General features: G+C 35.7%; 1 protein-coding gene across 1 annotated transcript; it reads left to right on the forward strand.

The window, feature by feature from the left end:
• Window positions 1-1,679: 1,679 nt before the first annotated feature.
• On the forward strand, window positions 1,680-12,657 carry LOC121425001 (zinc finger protein 852-like). Its single transcript, XM_041620920.1, has 5 exons — window positions 1,680-1,761; window positions 5,177-5,351; window positions 6,091-6,272; window positions 8,979-9,091; window positions 9,987-12,657. The coding sequence occupies exons 2-5, from the start codon at window positions 5,185-5,187 to the stop codon at window positions 11,424-11,426; spliced, it is 1,902 nt and encodes a 633-aa protein (XP_041476854.1). The 5' UTR covers window positions 1,680-1,761; window positions 5,177-5,184; the 3' UTR covers window positions 11,427-12,657.
• The last annotated feature ends 4,295 nt before the right edge of the window (window positions 12,658-16,952 follow it).

The following is a 16,952-nucleotide window of genomic DNA, read 5'->3' on the forward strand; positions in this document are numbered from 1 at the left end:
TTTTTTATTGTCATTTTCATGATGTTATTTTATATCTTGTTTGAAGTTCATATGGTAAAGATAAAATAAAGGAGAATAGTCAATGAGAAACCTTCATTTATTGGTCATTCTGTTACAAATAGAATAGAAGGAAAATTGGTTCAGAAAAAGTTCTTTATAGACAACTAGACATGAACACTCTGTTTCTGTTTTTGTTTATGGTAACTCCCGTAGGAACTGCATGGGCAGGACAGCATTTTGCTGGTTAACGCCAAAGCTGGTATAAATCACTTTCCTAGGAATTTTACGTCCAGGTTAATCAATCTGTCCATTTCTTTCTAGCTCTATGGTCTGTCATAGTGGCCGACCTAATAGACAACAGAATTACTCTCGGGCCTTTTTATCAAAATGGAAAATGGTATATGTTAGCTCAATGTCATCGTACTATGATAATAAAATAATGTGAAGAAATAAAAGCAGCATGCATGATGTCTCTACTTCTTTTACTTCGGACACTGCATGGCGTAAAGTCTATATATGTGGGCACTCATAACCCCCAACATTTTCTAGTCCGAGAAAAAAAAATAAGGAGGCGAATTAAAGGAAAGAAAAGGAAAAGAATTGATGAAATGTTGAAACGTAGAATCATTTCTGAACATCATGTCAAAGTCTATCATTATACATGTATAATTAGATTCAATAGTTTGAAAAGTTTACAAATTTCGTTTGTCCGCCCAATCGCTTGCATAATCGACAGTTTGCTGTGCGGCCTGAGTGTGCCGTTTTAGTTGTAAACTAAAAAAACAACATTATATTTATGTCACCATTGCACTTAAACATGTTGAATAGGCAAGGGTGTCGACTGCGGAGGGGGAGCCCCGGCCCTATCTACCAAGTCAAAAAATGGGAAATTGCAAAACGGGGAATGGGGAATGCAATACAAAAAATGAAAAGAAAATTAAAAAGAAGTTTCGTATTCTTCTTTTTTGGTTTTGGTATTGATTTTCCTTCTAGATCATTTATTCCTATATTACTTCAATTCGCATTCTCCACTCGGACACTCCTCCTTTTTTTATTTTTCATTCTCATTTTTTCCCATTTGCTTTAGGCCTACATGATTATTAGGAGTACATTATTCAGACCCTCGATCGCCCTGGTCAATATTGCACGGATAGGCCAAGTTCGCTATTTTTAGAGCGGCCACTGCTAATGTACATGTCTAGCTTAATTTACAGGGGTCTCGGACAAAAAAAAGATTGCAATCTTTTTTTTTGTGGAGGGAGGGAGAGGCCGGGCTTTAGGATCGAGACTGAATATGCATAAAATCCAAATTTGATGGTCGTGATGGTTATTTTTGTTCTGTTATATTTTGTTTTTTACGTGTGGGATTTTTAAAACTTTTTTTACACGTGCATTATAACTTTAAAAAATATTTTGGAACCCCGGCGGCCCCTGCCCCCACAACCAGCTGCTATAATGGCCCTTTTAATGGCCGAACATGGACAAAAAATAAAAGGGCACGTCTAATCTTCAAGGTCAATTAGATCAGGGTATTGTCTTGGGTTAATTTATGAATTAGATTACGAATGGGATATCCGCCTTTTAGAGGAAGGGGGAATAAATGGATAAATATTTCGGATACGCGTTTGTGAGACGTGACGAAAATAATAGCATGCAGTGTACGTGTATATTTCGTATACGACGAGAACGCGTCATTACGGCTAAGTTCAACCAGTAGAGTCTCTCCGTCCGTTGGCGTCCTTTTTTGTGAGTGTGAAGGAGGTTAGTAGAAGAAAATCTTGATATTTCTATGAGTTGAGTGTGTTTTATCGCTTTCATTTAATATTTTATTTATTTTTTGTCAAGAAACATCTCACATTCTAGTCTAGATTTGACTCTACCGGACCCAGGTTCAGAGAACATTTCATATCGGTCCCACTTAAAGGGTTTCTTGCTGTTTTTTGGCTATTGGAGTTTTGCACTGCAGTCTGCAGTGTGCAATCCTTTAAACTATCTGATGTAATTTAATGATCTCGAGGAGCTCTGTCTGAATCTGTGAAGATTACCACAGAGATCAAACATGTCATTGTACTAAAATGAGAAGTGTGATTATCAGAATATGAATGGAACCGAGCTGAATTCAGTGTCGACAATCAAACAATGTCAATCAAAAAAAAAATAGTCAAAGGACAAAGAGTAATTACTGACTGGAACAAACTGTCTACAGAAGTATTGGAAGCAAAATCAGTGGAAATGTTTAAACGTCTGTTGGATAAATTTTGGTGGGGAAAATTTAAAACCTCCATTTCTCACGCAAACTTGGAGTTGGATAATCTAGATAGGCCTAATCTAGTCTTGAGGACGCAATGATGATGATTTTTTTAGAGATGTCATATACTTCTTCATCATTGACGTCTTGACACTCTCTCCATAGTGTCTTCAGCGAAGGACCAAAACAAAGATGGATTCCCCCCAAAAATCCATCTTTTTAAACCGAAGTCACTAGATGTTTGTTAATTTTATTAATTCTTACACCTAATGCGTAGGAAGGTTTTAAATATTACTTTTAAAAATGTAAAAAAATGAAGATTTCTTACCTAACTGATGCCGCGTAGACCCCTCGTTCCACATGTAAACAACGGAAATACAATAGCGTCGACCCTTGAACCGCTTATGTATGACGTACTTCCGGAAAGCAATGCCGTCTTAACGAACAATTTAGAGATAAAAAATCTTATTTAACAAATATTAAAATTTATTTCGTGATCATAAATAATTTATATATATTTATATATATTTATATGGGGGAATCCATCTTTGTTTTGGTCCTTCGCTGAAGACACTATGGAGAGAGTGTCAAGACGTCAATGATGAAGAAGTATATGACATCTCTAAAAAATCATCATCATTGCGTCCTCAAGACTAGGCCTAATCGTCAATTACCAAAAAAAGATCGGATAAGGCTATAGCCTATAGGGCCTAGGAGAAGTCCTTCATTTCTGTACCTGATGTGATGATAAATTGTACTTTGTAGTTTTGTACAGTGCCAGTAATTTTGACATGTGTTGTTGATTCAACAGGTCAGGCTCAAAGTTTTGAGGAGTTTTTAACATTTTCTTTTTTAAAATTTCTCCTCGTACACAGACGGCTCGCTATCGTGCAGCCACCATTAGGGGACTTGCAATGCAAAATCCCCCCGTCGGGGCTCTTCAATTTTTGTCTTTAATGACTAAAAATTTTGAAAATTAACGCGACCAAAATGCAAATTCATATTCCCTCTTGGCATTAATTGCCAAAAACCGGAGAAAAATCAAGTTAAAAGGAACAAAAACAGTGACTTACCTCGGCTGTCGCGCAAATTCACTTCCCCGTTTTATCCGATCTTAAGTACATAAACATATGGCCATTGAGTCCCCTGTACAGATCGCGCTAGAACTTCGGTCTCAGTATTTGGTGAGTGAAGCCAACGGAGTTCAGCTGAACAACCAACACAACAGAGACCGAAGCTTTTGGTCTCGGTATGCTGCTACCTGGTTGCTCTCATTCGACGGGCTCCAAGCGTAATGCAGAAGAAAATTGCCACTGCAACAAATCAACCGCTCTCACATGCAGTGGCCTGTATTCTCGTATTCTCGTAAAGGCCGTATTATGGGAAGCCAAAATTGTTATTAATTTCTATGTTTCTTATATTTACTGTGCTCTTTCCTGATTATTCAATGGTGAATATGATCATCTATTTATACTTTCTAGACAATTATGAATGATTTGAGAGCCAAGTATAAGCTTAATGCCAGAATCTTACCACTTCTCTTCAGTGACATGTTTGTTTCAAATTCTCAAATCCATTCTCACAATACTCGTCACAGCAAATGCCTACGCCCTCCATATGTTCGAACATCCATTGCTTTTAATTCATTTAAGACTTACTTCCCCAAACTATGGAATGAAATTCCAAATGATATAAAAAATAGTTCTACTTTAAATATCAAAATTTAGATCTTTATGCAGGAAAATGTTATTTTCCGTTTATTGATCGAATGCATATGATCTCACATTAGTGCTGCCCCCCCCCCCCCCCTTTAGCTCATTCTTTTTTTTTTTTTTTTTTTTTTTTTTGCTGCAGGAGTGTTTCTTTTAATTTTGATCTGGGATTTTTACTCCTTAATTTTGTCATTTGTAATGTATTAATGTATCGCGTGGTGACCCCTTTCATAAGCATTGCTTCTCTGGGGTCTCCGAACCATCTATTTATTTGTTTGTTTGTTTTCTGATACTTTGTTGATACTGTATATTGTACGTTTTTTTATCCTTTTGATGGTTGAATAAATAAATGAATTGAAAAAAAATTGAATTGAAAAAGTGAGCTGAAATATGATATCTCTACTATTAGTGAATTATGTAATGTTGGCTATCTATACTTAAACCACAACATTAAACCTGAGTTTAAGTTAAACCCGACTTCAGAATATGGGCCATTGAGTTTTAAACATGCAATGTGGTTGATTGGTTGAAGGGTGGTGGTCGAATCTCGGCCATGAAACCTGATGATACATTTCAAAATTTTATGAAATGAGATGTAAGCTGAATATAATGATTAAAATTGGAAATAGGCAAAATAGGCTTCTCCTCCTCCTTCTGCTTCTCCTCCTCTTCTTCCCCTTCTCCTCTTATCCCCTTCTCCTCCTTTTCTTCTCCTCATTCTCCTTCCTCTTCTTTTCCTCTTTGTTTTCTTGACACCTTCATTTTATTTTCATACTTTTTGTTCTTTTATTTCTCCCATTTTATCATATCTTTGCCTTCTTTACCTTGTCCTCCTGGCTCCTACTTATTCTTTTCATCCGTGTTAGACAGTTATCAGAATTACAGTAATAGTTTGTAGTTGTCCTTTAGGGCAAGACTTCCATATGTACCTCCACTAAAATTGGACATAAAAATATTGAGAAGGTTCAAAATCATCTAGCCCTAAAATAGAACATACATGTATATGATGGGAGAGTGGAAAAACATACCAAAATATGGCTTTATACCATCAAATTTTCAAGCAGGATTGAGTGTGTGAAATTGTCTAAATATTGATAGAGAAACAAGAAGTGAATGAACCGGAAGTCTCAACAATCTTTCGTTATTTATGTGGGGGTACAGATGGAAGTCTTTCCTTCTAAAAGATGTCATTTGCTTCTTTTAAATCCTTCACCAGAATTCATCATGGGTCTTGGAGGCAGACGTTCAGATACCAGCCGAAAGAAAAAGCAGACCATCACAGTAAAGGCATCAGATGTCCCTAGGTTAAAGGTTGTGAAGTTGGAGGCCAAGTGCAAAAATAATAATGAAGCATTTAAATGGATGCTCATATTAGCTGAGAAGTATTTAGGGTAAGTTTACTTTGAAATTCATACTGCTTCTGAATATACTTAATCTTAAAGTGCATGTAGGCATCCCCCCCACACACACACCCATTTGGAAGTGTTGTTCAACCCTTGCCTTTGATATTCAGAAGAGCTTTTTTTTTTATAATGACAATGGGTTAAACCTCTTTTTGACAGACATCGTTAAATATAACGTTATGCACCATGAAATTAAGCTCATAGTATTATAGATAACAATCAAAGGAAATTTCTTGATTAGATTAAAACTAGTTATTCAGAAATTGAGATGGGAGGATGGTGGTTAAAGTGCAGTGAAATATTAATTCCAACAAAACAGAGTAATGTTATTAGAAATCCTTAGTATTTTCCTTTACCTCCTATTTAAACCAAGATTTGAGAAAAGGTTATTTTTTTTCATTTTTAAGATCAAATCGTTACAAAGAAAACTGCTAAAAATTATTGTGATTGGGTGATGTAGTTTAAATGCATAGAAGAAAATGATGTAAGCTGTAAGATTTATTTTTTGTCACCACAGCACTACTTTACGGTGAGTTACATGCTCCGCACACAAAATGTGTGGCTTGAACATTTCAGCTTCAACATATCTTGGGTGATATCTCAAATGTGAGGGTATTTGAGAAGTAAGTCTTTTGCAGTAGAAAAAAAAATCTGAAGACACCCATTTATTGTTTTTAACTTTTTCACAAAAGAGGTTGCTTCTTGTTCATTCATATTTCATCCCTAGGGTTGAGATTAAAACTGGAAATGGTGGACCTATCATACCTTCCCTTGATGAGGATAAGATTGCAGATATTAAGATGAGTGATGGTAATGAGGACATGACGAAAATGGAAAGAGAGGAGACAGGTGATATTGTTAGCAAGGCAGCCCAAGCCATCAGAGAGGACTTAGAGAAAGAAGGATCTTGTGAGTAACTCTTTTTTATTATTATTTATTATTCAATACATTAAATTACTTGAATCATTATTATTATTATTATTATCATTGATGATGATATCATCATAATACAGTCTCATTTCACTTAACTAGTGGATGAAAAGACAATGTCACACAGTCATTAGATGTTTCCATGTCTTGCATCATGTTCATGGTGGAATGTATACAAAAATTGACAATTGCATTATAGCACAAGCAAGAGATTTAGCCATAGAAGTACACATAATTTCAGCACCTCATTACCAAGTTGCAGTTTGTTATGCAATTTTTCCGCTTACAAGAAGGTCATGCAAGTTTCATTGTTGCATTTGAGAACTATTAAAGGAGGAATATATTGATTATGAATGTGGTCTTATTATATATCAATGGAAAGGTAATAATGTGGGGATCATCAGTGGGTCATTCAAAAATACCGAAAATAATACAAAAAGGTGAAAATCGCCGATTAAAAAACGCTAAAATGCCCCTCCGAAATATGCCTCGTATCGGTCTCTGAATTGACTGGAATTTGATGACGTCACTGTCTGTACGAGAGGCGTGATTGGCTCTCCCACGTGAAGCTCCACTTGCATGCAAAACCTGTTGCGTGGGTACGTTTTCTCCACACTGTCACTGAATACTTCTATCACGAAATGAAAGAAAACCCAGAATTTTATCTAGATTTGGATTTTCAAATTGATGATTTTAAAGATGAAGAGAATGATGATGAAATGAACAACACAGTGACGTAGTTGGAGGTAAATTGGGGGAACTATGCCGATGATGATGATGATGAAAATTCAACTTGCCTGACGATCACAAGTCATGTACATGCCGATTCGCTACCAACTCATGCAGCTGCTGCTACAAGTGCTAGCTACACCTCGCGGGCCCAAATTAAATCCGTGAAAATGAATAACCACATCCAGACAGAGTCTATCATAAGAAGGAAAATAATGATATAACTGTACTTACAAACAAATGAATAATCCGAACCTGAAGGCAAATCAACTCAACGAATAGCAGCAGAAGATATGCACCGACGATAAACTTCATGTGGCTGGGATAGATTGTCACTCGATCGTTCTGTTAGATGTAACTTTGTAACTCATTAATTTGACAAAATTACGAAACTCGGGGAATTATTTATATATATAAAAATATAGTAACATCTCTTATTATTTTTTGTATTACGATAAAACCTGTTTTGAAGGAAAAACGTTGAGGTAAACTAAAATTATATGTAAAAGATCATCCCCCAACATGCGTAGCTTGGGTATGTCATTGCAGACAAACCATCTCAAACATGCACGTATTCCTTCCTTGCTGATTGAGAGCTGTGCAACACGTGCATAGATTTATTCTCTCTCTCTCAGCCGAGGCGAGCAAACAATACGGCATGTGTTGTTGTTGTGATGGTTTGTTTACGATCACATAATGCTACGCATGATGGGATGATCTTTTACATCTAATTTTAATTTACCTCAACGTTTTCCTTCAAAACAGGTTTTATCGTAATTCAAAAAATGATAAGAGATGTTACTATATTTTTATATAGATAAATAATTCCCCGAGTTTCGTAATTTTGTCAAATTAATGAGATAAAAGTTACATCTAACAGAACGAGTGACAATCTATCCCAGCCACATGAAGTTTATCGTCAGTGCATATGCCATATCGTCTGCTACTATTCGTTGAGTTGATTTGCCTTCAGGTTCGGATTATTCACTTGTTTGTAAGTACAGTTATATCATTATTTTCCTTCTTATGATAGACTCAGTCTGGATTTGGTTATTCATGTTCAGCATGAATTCAATTTGGCCCGCGCGGTGTAGCTAGCACTTCCAGCAGCATGAATTAATTGGTAGTGAATCGGCATGTACATGACTTCACTTGTGATCGTGTTGCAAGTTGAAGTTTCATCATCATCATCGGCGTATAATTCCCCCAATTTACCTCCAACTTCTTCACTGTGTTGTTCACTTCATCATCATTCTCTTCATCTCAAAATCATCAATTTGAAAATCAAAATCTAGATAAAATTCTGGGTTTTCTTTCATTTCGGGATCGAAGTATTCAGTGACAATGTGGAGAAAATGTACCCTTGCAACAGGTTTTGCATGCAAGTGGAGCTTCACGTGGGAGAGCCAATCACGCCTCTCGTACAGACAGTGACGTCATAAAAAATCCCCAATTTCGCGGACGTAATTCTGCGTGTTTGAAGCATTCAGAGAGAGAACTTTATACTATCAATTAACTGAGTTTCATCGGTCTCCATGATAAATGATGTACACCATCGTGTTCTCCTTATTTTCTCCTTTATTGTGATATATGATTCTCCATTTTTACGATTTTCAATATATTTCTACTTTAAGATGTTGCTAGAACATGAAAACTAAAGATTTACAAGAACCATACTCAATTTTGCAGGGGGGGGGGGGGGTTATAGCACACTTTTTTAGCTGAACATTACTAGAACATGAATGAAAACTAAGAACTTACAAGACCTCCCAGTTTACATAATTTTGCAATAGGGTGAGAGTTTATATAGCACATTTATTTAGCTGAAAAACTAATAGGATATGTAGATGATAATTTTCTGGTTATGACAATTCTTTTCATTAATTTGTTAATTTTGAGGGTTTTTTTTTCTGACTCACTTGGTACAAGGTATAATTTTTTTTAATTGATATTTAGGTAATCCTGGCATGAGTGAGCAGTTTGAGATGGTTGAAAATGAAAGCACTACTCCGTGCTTACCTGACAACAGTGGTCAAGAAGGCATAGAAGTATCTAACATTTCAGGAGAGGTAATACAGACTATCTTTGAATAGATATAATCTAAATTTCTCTATCTCTGTCACACTCTTTTTATACCCCCGCCAAACGAAGTTTGAAGGGAGTATATAGGAATCAGTGTACGGTTGGGCGGTCGGTTGGTCCATTGCAAAGCATGCACATCAAACAACTTTCTAAATTGTTAGCCAATTCTCTTGAAATTTGGACCACACATTGGTCGGGGGGTAAAGATGTGCAAAATACTTTTTTTGTACGTATTGGAAAATTGCATTGCCATGGTAACAACATAAAATGCAAAAAATTAGGTGCAAATCTTGCGCATCAAATCAAACTATTTTCTCAATTTTTTAACAATTCTGTTGAAATTTGCCTTTCTTCTGTCAGCTTTTTTTATACCAAATTATAATGAATATTGGTGTACTACAAGTAAATCTGTCCATCTGGACAGCGCATATCTGTTTGATTTTTAGGCTAAATTTGATTTAAAAGATGTAATGCATTCATATTGCATGTTTTGGTCTGAAAAATTGCTTCACTCAGCCAATTATTCGACTCATAGAAGGTCGACTTTGGCAGACTGTACTTTTTCTGTATTTCAATTTTCTGGTTTAAATTATGGGTCTTGGTGATTCATAAAGCACCATTCACCTTAGAAATGTGCCCCTAGCTGAATAGTAATAATTTTGAGTCACCTCTTGCACATAGTTCAAACTAGAATATTGAAAGTATGCTGTGCAAATATATCAGGCTTTGGGAAAGTATACATGTACTGGCAATTATTCATTCGAGGTTAAACTTTGATCTATGTTGTATAACCCTTTTACATGAAAAATATTTAGCCTATACCTGTAAATGCTAATTTCAAATTTCCTAGTACATGTGTTTTTCATATCTCTCCTTTTTTAGGACATTGAAGTAAAGCCCCCAACTTTGACTATGAGTCCTCGCCGCAGTGGAAGGGTCAGAGTTCGCCAGAGCAAAGAAGGCGGCTTTAAATGCAGCATATGTCCATTTCGGTACCCTACCAAGGAGGCTGTTAAAATACATGAAGCTACACATCAATCTAAGGTACAGGTGTGTGAAAAATGTGACAAGGAGTTTGTAAATATAGAAGCACTGAAGGCCCACATCCGCTTTGTCCATGATAAGAAGTATGACTGCAGCGAATGTGACAAGAAGTTTGGCACCAAATACCTTTTGATGCAGCACTTGCGGTCACACACCGGAGAGAAGCCTTTTCAATGTGACACCTGCAACAAAGCTTTCACAACTTCTTCATCGCTAAAGGCACATCTTGAGAGTCATAACATTAATCGCTCCTACCTGTGCCATGAATGTGGTGCTGCATACAGACGTAGGGACTGCTTGAAGCAACATATACTGCGATGCCACAAGACAGATCATGAATTCCAGTGCGAGTTGTGTGGAAAGAGCTACAAGTACCGTGAGTCACTGAAAAACCACTTAGAGCACCATAAGAATGTTGATGAAGGAAAGTGCCCTTATCAGTGCCACCTGTGCGGGAAAGGGTTCACAGTGGCTGCTACGCTGCAGCGTCACATGCAAACACATAGATCAGTTTTCCGGTGTCATACATGTGACCGTGAGTTCAGCCATCGTCATCACCTTAAGCGTCATTTGATTGTTCACACGGGAGAGAGACCCTTCATTTGCCCTCATTGTGACAGGACTTTTGGGCTTCGGTCAACGCTTCTCACCCATTTACGACTTCATACTGGTGAGAAACCTTACAAATGCAAGCTGTGTCCTATTGCTTTCCGACGCAACTACAGCTTGAAGAATCACATGAAGAAGGCCCATGCCATCGAAGTGCCTAAACGTGGTCCAGGTTCCTTACCCCTCAAGGTCAGTAACCAAGATAATGTGCCTCCAGAAGTCCTGATGCAACTGCAGTTGCAAGAGGAAGAAGCAAATGCACAGATCAGGGGTGAGAAAGGTATGTTGCCAGGAGCAGTTCCCATTGAGCTCACCGTTCATCAGATTGATTATGACGGCCAGGTGGAGCCAAATGTTGCCTACACCACCTCTGCAGAGGAATCGGTCGTTGCGAGTGAGCTCATTGACAATGCAGACAGCCAACAGGCTGTGATGACTCTAGCAAACATGTCACACCAGTTGATAAATGTGCAACAGATGGAGGAGTTGCAGCAACAAGTTCAGCATCAGCTACAAGAAGCTGAAGGGGTTCAGCAACATGTACAAGAGGTTCACATACAACAGCTTGAAGATGGTACACAGACTGTTGAATATGTCACATTTCCTGTGAACTTCACCACTATCCCTACCTCAGAATCTGAACTAAAGGATGGGCAACTCATCCAATAAATTTGTCTCTCAATACAAGTGCATTTCATTCTTTCAATGTACTGTCAAAGGAGAAGTCAGACCTTGATTTAATTGGTTTTCAAAAGCATAGAAAATTGAGAATCTTGTCAATAAGGGTTTGATGAAATTTATCAAAGGATGATCAAATTCAGATTTATTTTTAGTCAAAGCTTCTATTTTCTCTCTCTCTCTCTAAATAAGATCCTCTCTTAATATTGACTTTACCTGTCTGACATATTTGAGACCTTGTTTAATACAAACATGTACACACAAATAGTATTTTGATGCACTTTGTCAGACTTTCATTCTTTCCCGCTTTGATTACAACCAATTTTCAAATCATGGGGACAGCATCAGAGCGAGAATGAGTTTGCAGGCACAAAAAATGGTTTGCTGAAACATGCTATATTAGCCTGAATTTTTAGACCGCCATACTTGGGATAGCTTTCTTGGCACAGGGTTGTTTGCAACAAAATGCCACATACATTTTGAAACTAAATTTGCAGTATTTCAATGCAGCCCCCATGGTTTTGGACTCTACAACAGTTCAGTTAGATTCTGGTATAAATCTGCCTCAGGGACACTGACTTTGTTTAGCCAGAGGGGTTTCCTTATTTAAACAAAAAATATATAGATTTAGTTGTAAAGTTAATATTCTTATTGATACTTTTCTACTGGTAGTAGCATGTCAAAAGTCTGTACTGAGTTTTTTAGCTGGAATCCAACTATGAAGGTGCTGTGCATCTTTAAATAGCGGCTTTTCCTGCATTCTTTGTTATTTTGTCCATGATAAAGCATGAGAATTGGTAGTGAAATGCTGCTTGCGAGATTCCTGCGGGAAAGATGCAGCTCAGACAATTGGCAAGTGCCTTAGAAAATTGGTAAAAAGGTAGATTGAGCTATTCTTATTTCTCCTAAGTGACGGTTGTGACATTAAGAATCCTACAGTCAAGAGATGGATCAAGGTCTAGTCCATGTACATGTATTTTCACTCTAAATTCAATATACATGTAGGTGTGGCGATATTCTTTCTAAACCAGAATTCAAGACCTCATTTGAGCTATTTTAGGTACTTTTTCAGCCTGCTCCTGCTCAAAATAGTTACAAATTGGAATAAAAAACATGTCTATTTTCTGTATTTTACATGTACTGTAAGACCTACATGTACACTTTATTGAATCAACTACAATAAAAGACAGCAAAATAAGGGGACCAATTAATTTTAGGTTTAGACTGGTAAAAAAAAGGAAAATATGGGTATCTACTGGTTTGACATGAACAGGTTAGGCCAGTAGAAGAAAAGGGTTAGTGTGGAACCCTGCATCAGCTTTTTTATTTTTACACTTGTAGTCAGAAAGAGAAAATTGCCAACTTAATGTCCATGGAGGACCTTGAAAGAACCAAACTTGCGATTCGACAGTTTTGCTCTTGATGCCCTTCCCCATGCCATGAACCATGGTGTGTTACATGTGCTATTAATAATCAGATTTGCAGTAATTTTGATAACCATCAACTAAGGTTAAATAAGATCTTTGGAAATAAAAAGTCTTGCTATGAGCAAGCAGCTTAATGCAAAGTCTAATATTTGTTATAATTTGATTTGGGGTGAAGTCATATTTCAACTTTTAATAGCAGATTAGAATTAAAATGATTGAGAATCTAATCAATGCCCAAAACACATTAATATTCCTGACTTTCGCAAAGCCATGTACAACTTCTAAACAGATTAATGAAGCACCCTCTTGGTTTCAATAAATGCATAAAAAATGAGATAAGAGATAATCAGCTGCTTATTTGTAATGTTAAGTAAACTCTATAAATTCAAATTTTTCATAAAAATATGTGTGAAAAATGTGTCTTATAATGAAAGCATGATTAATATTTGTTTTGTAAATTTTCTGGGAAAATTACATTTAATGGAATATTTAATGAGGGAGCTACTCCCATGTGACATCACAAACTTGAAATTCAAAATATTCTTTGCTGGATTTTTGCCAAGCATTTAATTCCCCCCTTTCTTGTTTTATTGAAACTTGTCATGTCCTGGGTCCCTAACACAAAGGTTAGTGATTAATCATATGCATGATTTTTCGTTTGTTGATTTAAACTAAAAACATTATCTTTCTGTATGAACTGTTTTCACTTACATGAAAGTGGCATACATGTATTTAGGTGCAGACGGGGTGCCCAAAAAACATAAAAGATGAATGTATAAAAAAAATGAAAGGAAAACCCCTTTGAAGTTTGATCTGATGAAACACCATAAAATCTGGCAAGATAGTACTGTTACAAGTTTGAAGGGGTAGGGCAGTTTAAGTTAGCTGCCCATTTCACCCTAGATATGCCAAAAATGTCCTTTTCATCTCGTATTGATGCTTAGAATTGTCTAAGTTTTTTTTTGGAGAATAGCAGTTTGGTTTGATTGAATGTTGAATTTGAGGTTTGTACCCAAGTTAATTTTTCCAATAATTTTTGGCAATATCATATGATTTCCCTGAGTGTAGCCTAATTTGAAATTTCTTGTAATTTTCAAACAGTACTTTTCTTTGTAATTGGAAATGATATTCTGTGTTCTGATCTTTCTCATCAATGAGCATACATTATGAATGTAATGATTTTTGCTTTACAGTTAATCACATCAGAATATCTTTAAGCGGAGGTGTGCCATGTATGCACCAAGGAAAGGTGAAACTATACCATTTTTGTGAAATGTTTTATTAGTTCGTTCTGTAATCAATTTGCTTTTGATGAAGAAATATATAAAGCAATTAATAAAAACATCTTCAGTTTCCCTTTGGGTAATAAGTCATGCTATCTTTTTCTTGATAATCTATCTTTCCTCCAAAGTCTTATTCAGGTCAACTTGGAAGTGATGTTATTCCGTACTACATATACATGAATGCAAAATTCAGGAATGTACAGGAGTGTGATATCTAGTGATATCTCTGATCATGTTTCAAATTCTTAATATGAGTAACTGTTATTCCCCTAGAGAATTAGGCTGAGTAGGGTTATATTAGTTTGTACAATGACTTATATAGAGCTTATAACTTGATGTGAAATCTTTGATATATTTTGAAATATTAATGTGTGGATTCTAACAATGTATTATACAAATATTCTGAGATCTGTACAGCAAATCACATTCCATTTAATATTAAAGTAATGTTGATGTGCATTCCATATGTGTACAACTCTTTTAATTCAAGACATTTTCTTTGGTGAGGTCTTAAAAGTCAAGTCCACCCCAGAAAAATGTTGATGTGAATAAATAGAGAAAAATCAAACTAGCATAACGTTGAAAATTTCATCAATGAATGTAAAATAAGAAAGTTTTGACATTTTAAAGTTTTGCTTATTTTTCACACAACAGTGATATGCACAAGTGCAGTGACATGCAAATGAGACAGTTGATGATGTCCCTCACTCACTATTTCTTTCGACTTCTATTTGAATTATACAATATTTCAATTTTTGCAGATTTGACAATAAGCAGCAACCTGACCTGACATATTGTATCAAACATTGCTAATTCCACATGTTCATGGAGGAATTGTTTCACTTGACAATGAGAAAATTAGAATATTTCATATAATAAAATACTTCAGAAATAGTGAGTGGATGACGTCATCAGCATATCGACCATGATGTGGATATAACTTTTGTGAAATAAAGCAAAACTTTAAAATGTCACAACTTTCAAATTTTTACATCCGATTTTGATGAAATTTTCAGTGGTATGCTTATTGGATTTTTCTCTTTTTATTCAAATGAACTTTTTGTTGGGGTGGACTTGTCCTTAAAAAATGATGAATCTGATCAGGGCCCAACTGCATAAAAAGTTACAACTCTTGTAATTTTGCCATTATGGCAACTACTATCAAAATCAAAGTTTTCATGGAAGTTACAGTAGCTGTGAGTCTTTATGAAACAGGCCCCCGATCTGATCAGTTTGCGACAAATCATCAGCTCTCAGATTGATTGAATCCTTACATGAAGGGAGCTTTCGTTTTGAAAGACAATGGGTGTTACATTGTTTCCGTCAATTTTAAGGATGAGAATTTTCATTGATGTATATCACATGAACAAACACTGTAGTTATGTTTTTTTTTTTAAAGCACAATGCTGATTCAGACCAAAGATAGTTGTCAGAGTTGGACATGTGCAGACATTTCACTGTCATGCAAAAGGAAATCCCTTTAAGTGGAGAATACCGCTGATGGTAAAGTCTGGGACAAGAGAAAAGTGGTTTTGGTGGGTCACAAGGAAAAGGTTTTACCGTACTCATCTACACGAGTGTGATTACATTTTAAATAATTGAGATTGTATCTAGACTCAAGTCTGTGCCAAAAAGCTGAATACACATTTTATCCCTGAGGGACTATACATGTATATAATATCTCAAAACTTCTGTTAATTTCCTTATGTATATAATGGAGAGGATTCTCTATCAAGTTTGTTTTAAAGGACAAGTCTACCCCAACAAAAACTTGATTTGAATAAAAAGAGAAAAATTCAACAAGCATAACACTGAAAATTTCATCAAAATCGTATGTAAAATAAGAAAGTTATGACATTTCAAACTTTCGCTTCATTTCACAAAAACAGTTATATGAACGAGCCAGCTACATCCAAAGGACAAGTCCACCCCAACAAAAACTTGATTTGAATAAAAAGAGAAAAATTCAACAAGCATAACACTGAAATTTTCATCAAAATCGTATGTAAAATAAGAAAGTTATGACATTTCAAAATTTCGCTTCATTTCACAAAAACAGTTATATGAACGAGCCAGCTACATCCAAATGAGTCGATGACATCATTCACTCACTATTTCTTTTGTTTTTTATTGTTTGAAATATGAAGTATTTTGATTTTCTCGTCATTGTCATGTGAAATGAAGTTTCATTCCTCCCTAAACACGTGGAATTCCATTATTTTAACATTTTGTGCTTCAGGCAAGGAGGTCCTAATTATCAAATTCGTAAAAATTGAAATATTGTATAATTCAAACAATATAAAAAAAGAAATAGTGAGTGACATCATCAACTCTCTCATTTGGATGTAACTGGCTCGTTCATATAACTATTTTGTTAAAAATAAGAGAAACTTTGAAATGTCATAACTTTCTTATTTTACATCCGATTTTGATGAAATCTTCAGCATTGTGCTTGTCTGATTTTTCTCTATTGATTCAAATCAACATTTTTCTGAGGTGGACTTGACCTGTAAATTTCTCACGAATAAGGGTTAACCTGGTTAAATTTTCATTGCATAAGGAAATTCTGTTGTATTGTGGTGAAACAGTTAAGAGCAAGCTGATGATATTCAAATTTTAAACTCCAAGAATATTATGTGAAAAGAACATCATTTAGGTAATTGATCTGGGGCAGATTTCATATCCCCTGTAGTGAAATTCAAAAATTAAATCACAGTTAAATATTTACACATTGTGCCAATAAGCATACAACTGTATCACCAAAATGCATCTAAATTTCAAAAATTCCCATCCCCATCCCTAAACAA

The sequence above is a fragment of the Lytechinus variegatus genome, chromosome 1 (assembly GCF_018143015.1).
Source record: "Lytechinus variegatus isolate NC3 chromosome 1, Lvar_3.0, whole genome shotgun sequence".
NCBI lineage: Eukaryota > Metazoa > Echinodermata > Echinoidea > Temnopleuroida > Toxopneustidae > Lytechinus > Lytechinus variegatus.

What these genes read in the sequence shown, in the direction of transcription:
- LOC121425001 (XM_041620920.1), top strand. Translation starts at nt 5,185, where the DNA reads ATGGGTCTTGGAGGCAGACGTTCAGATACCAGCCGAAAGAAAAAGCAG. An exon ending in CTTAGAGAAAGAAGGATCTT is followed by an intron (nt 6,273 to 8,978) that starts GTGAGTAACTCT and finishes ATTGATATTTAG; the next exon opens with GTAATCCTGGCATGAGTGAG. An exon ending in TATCTAACATTTCAGGAGAG is followed by an intron (nt 9,092 to 9,986) that starts GTAATACAGACT and finishes CTCCTTTTTTAG; the next exon opens with GACATTGAAGTAAAGCCCCC.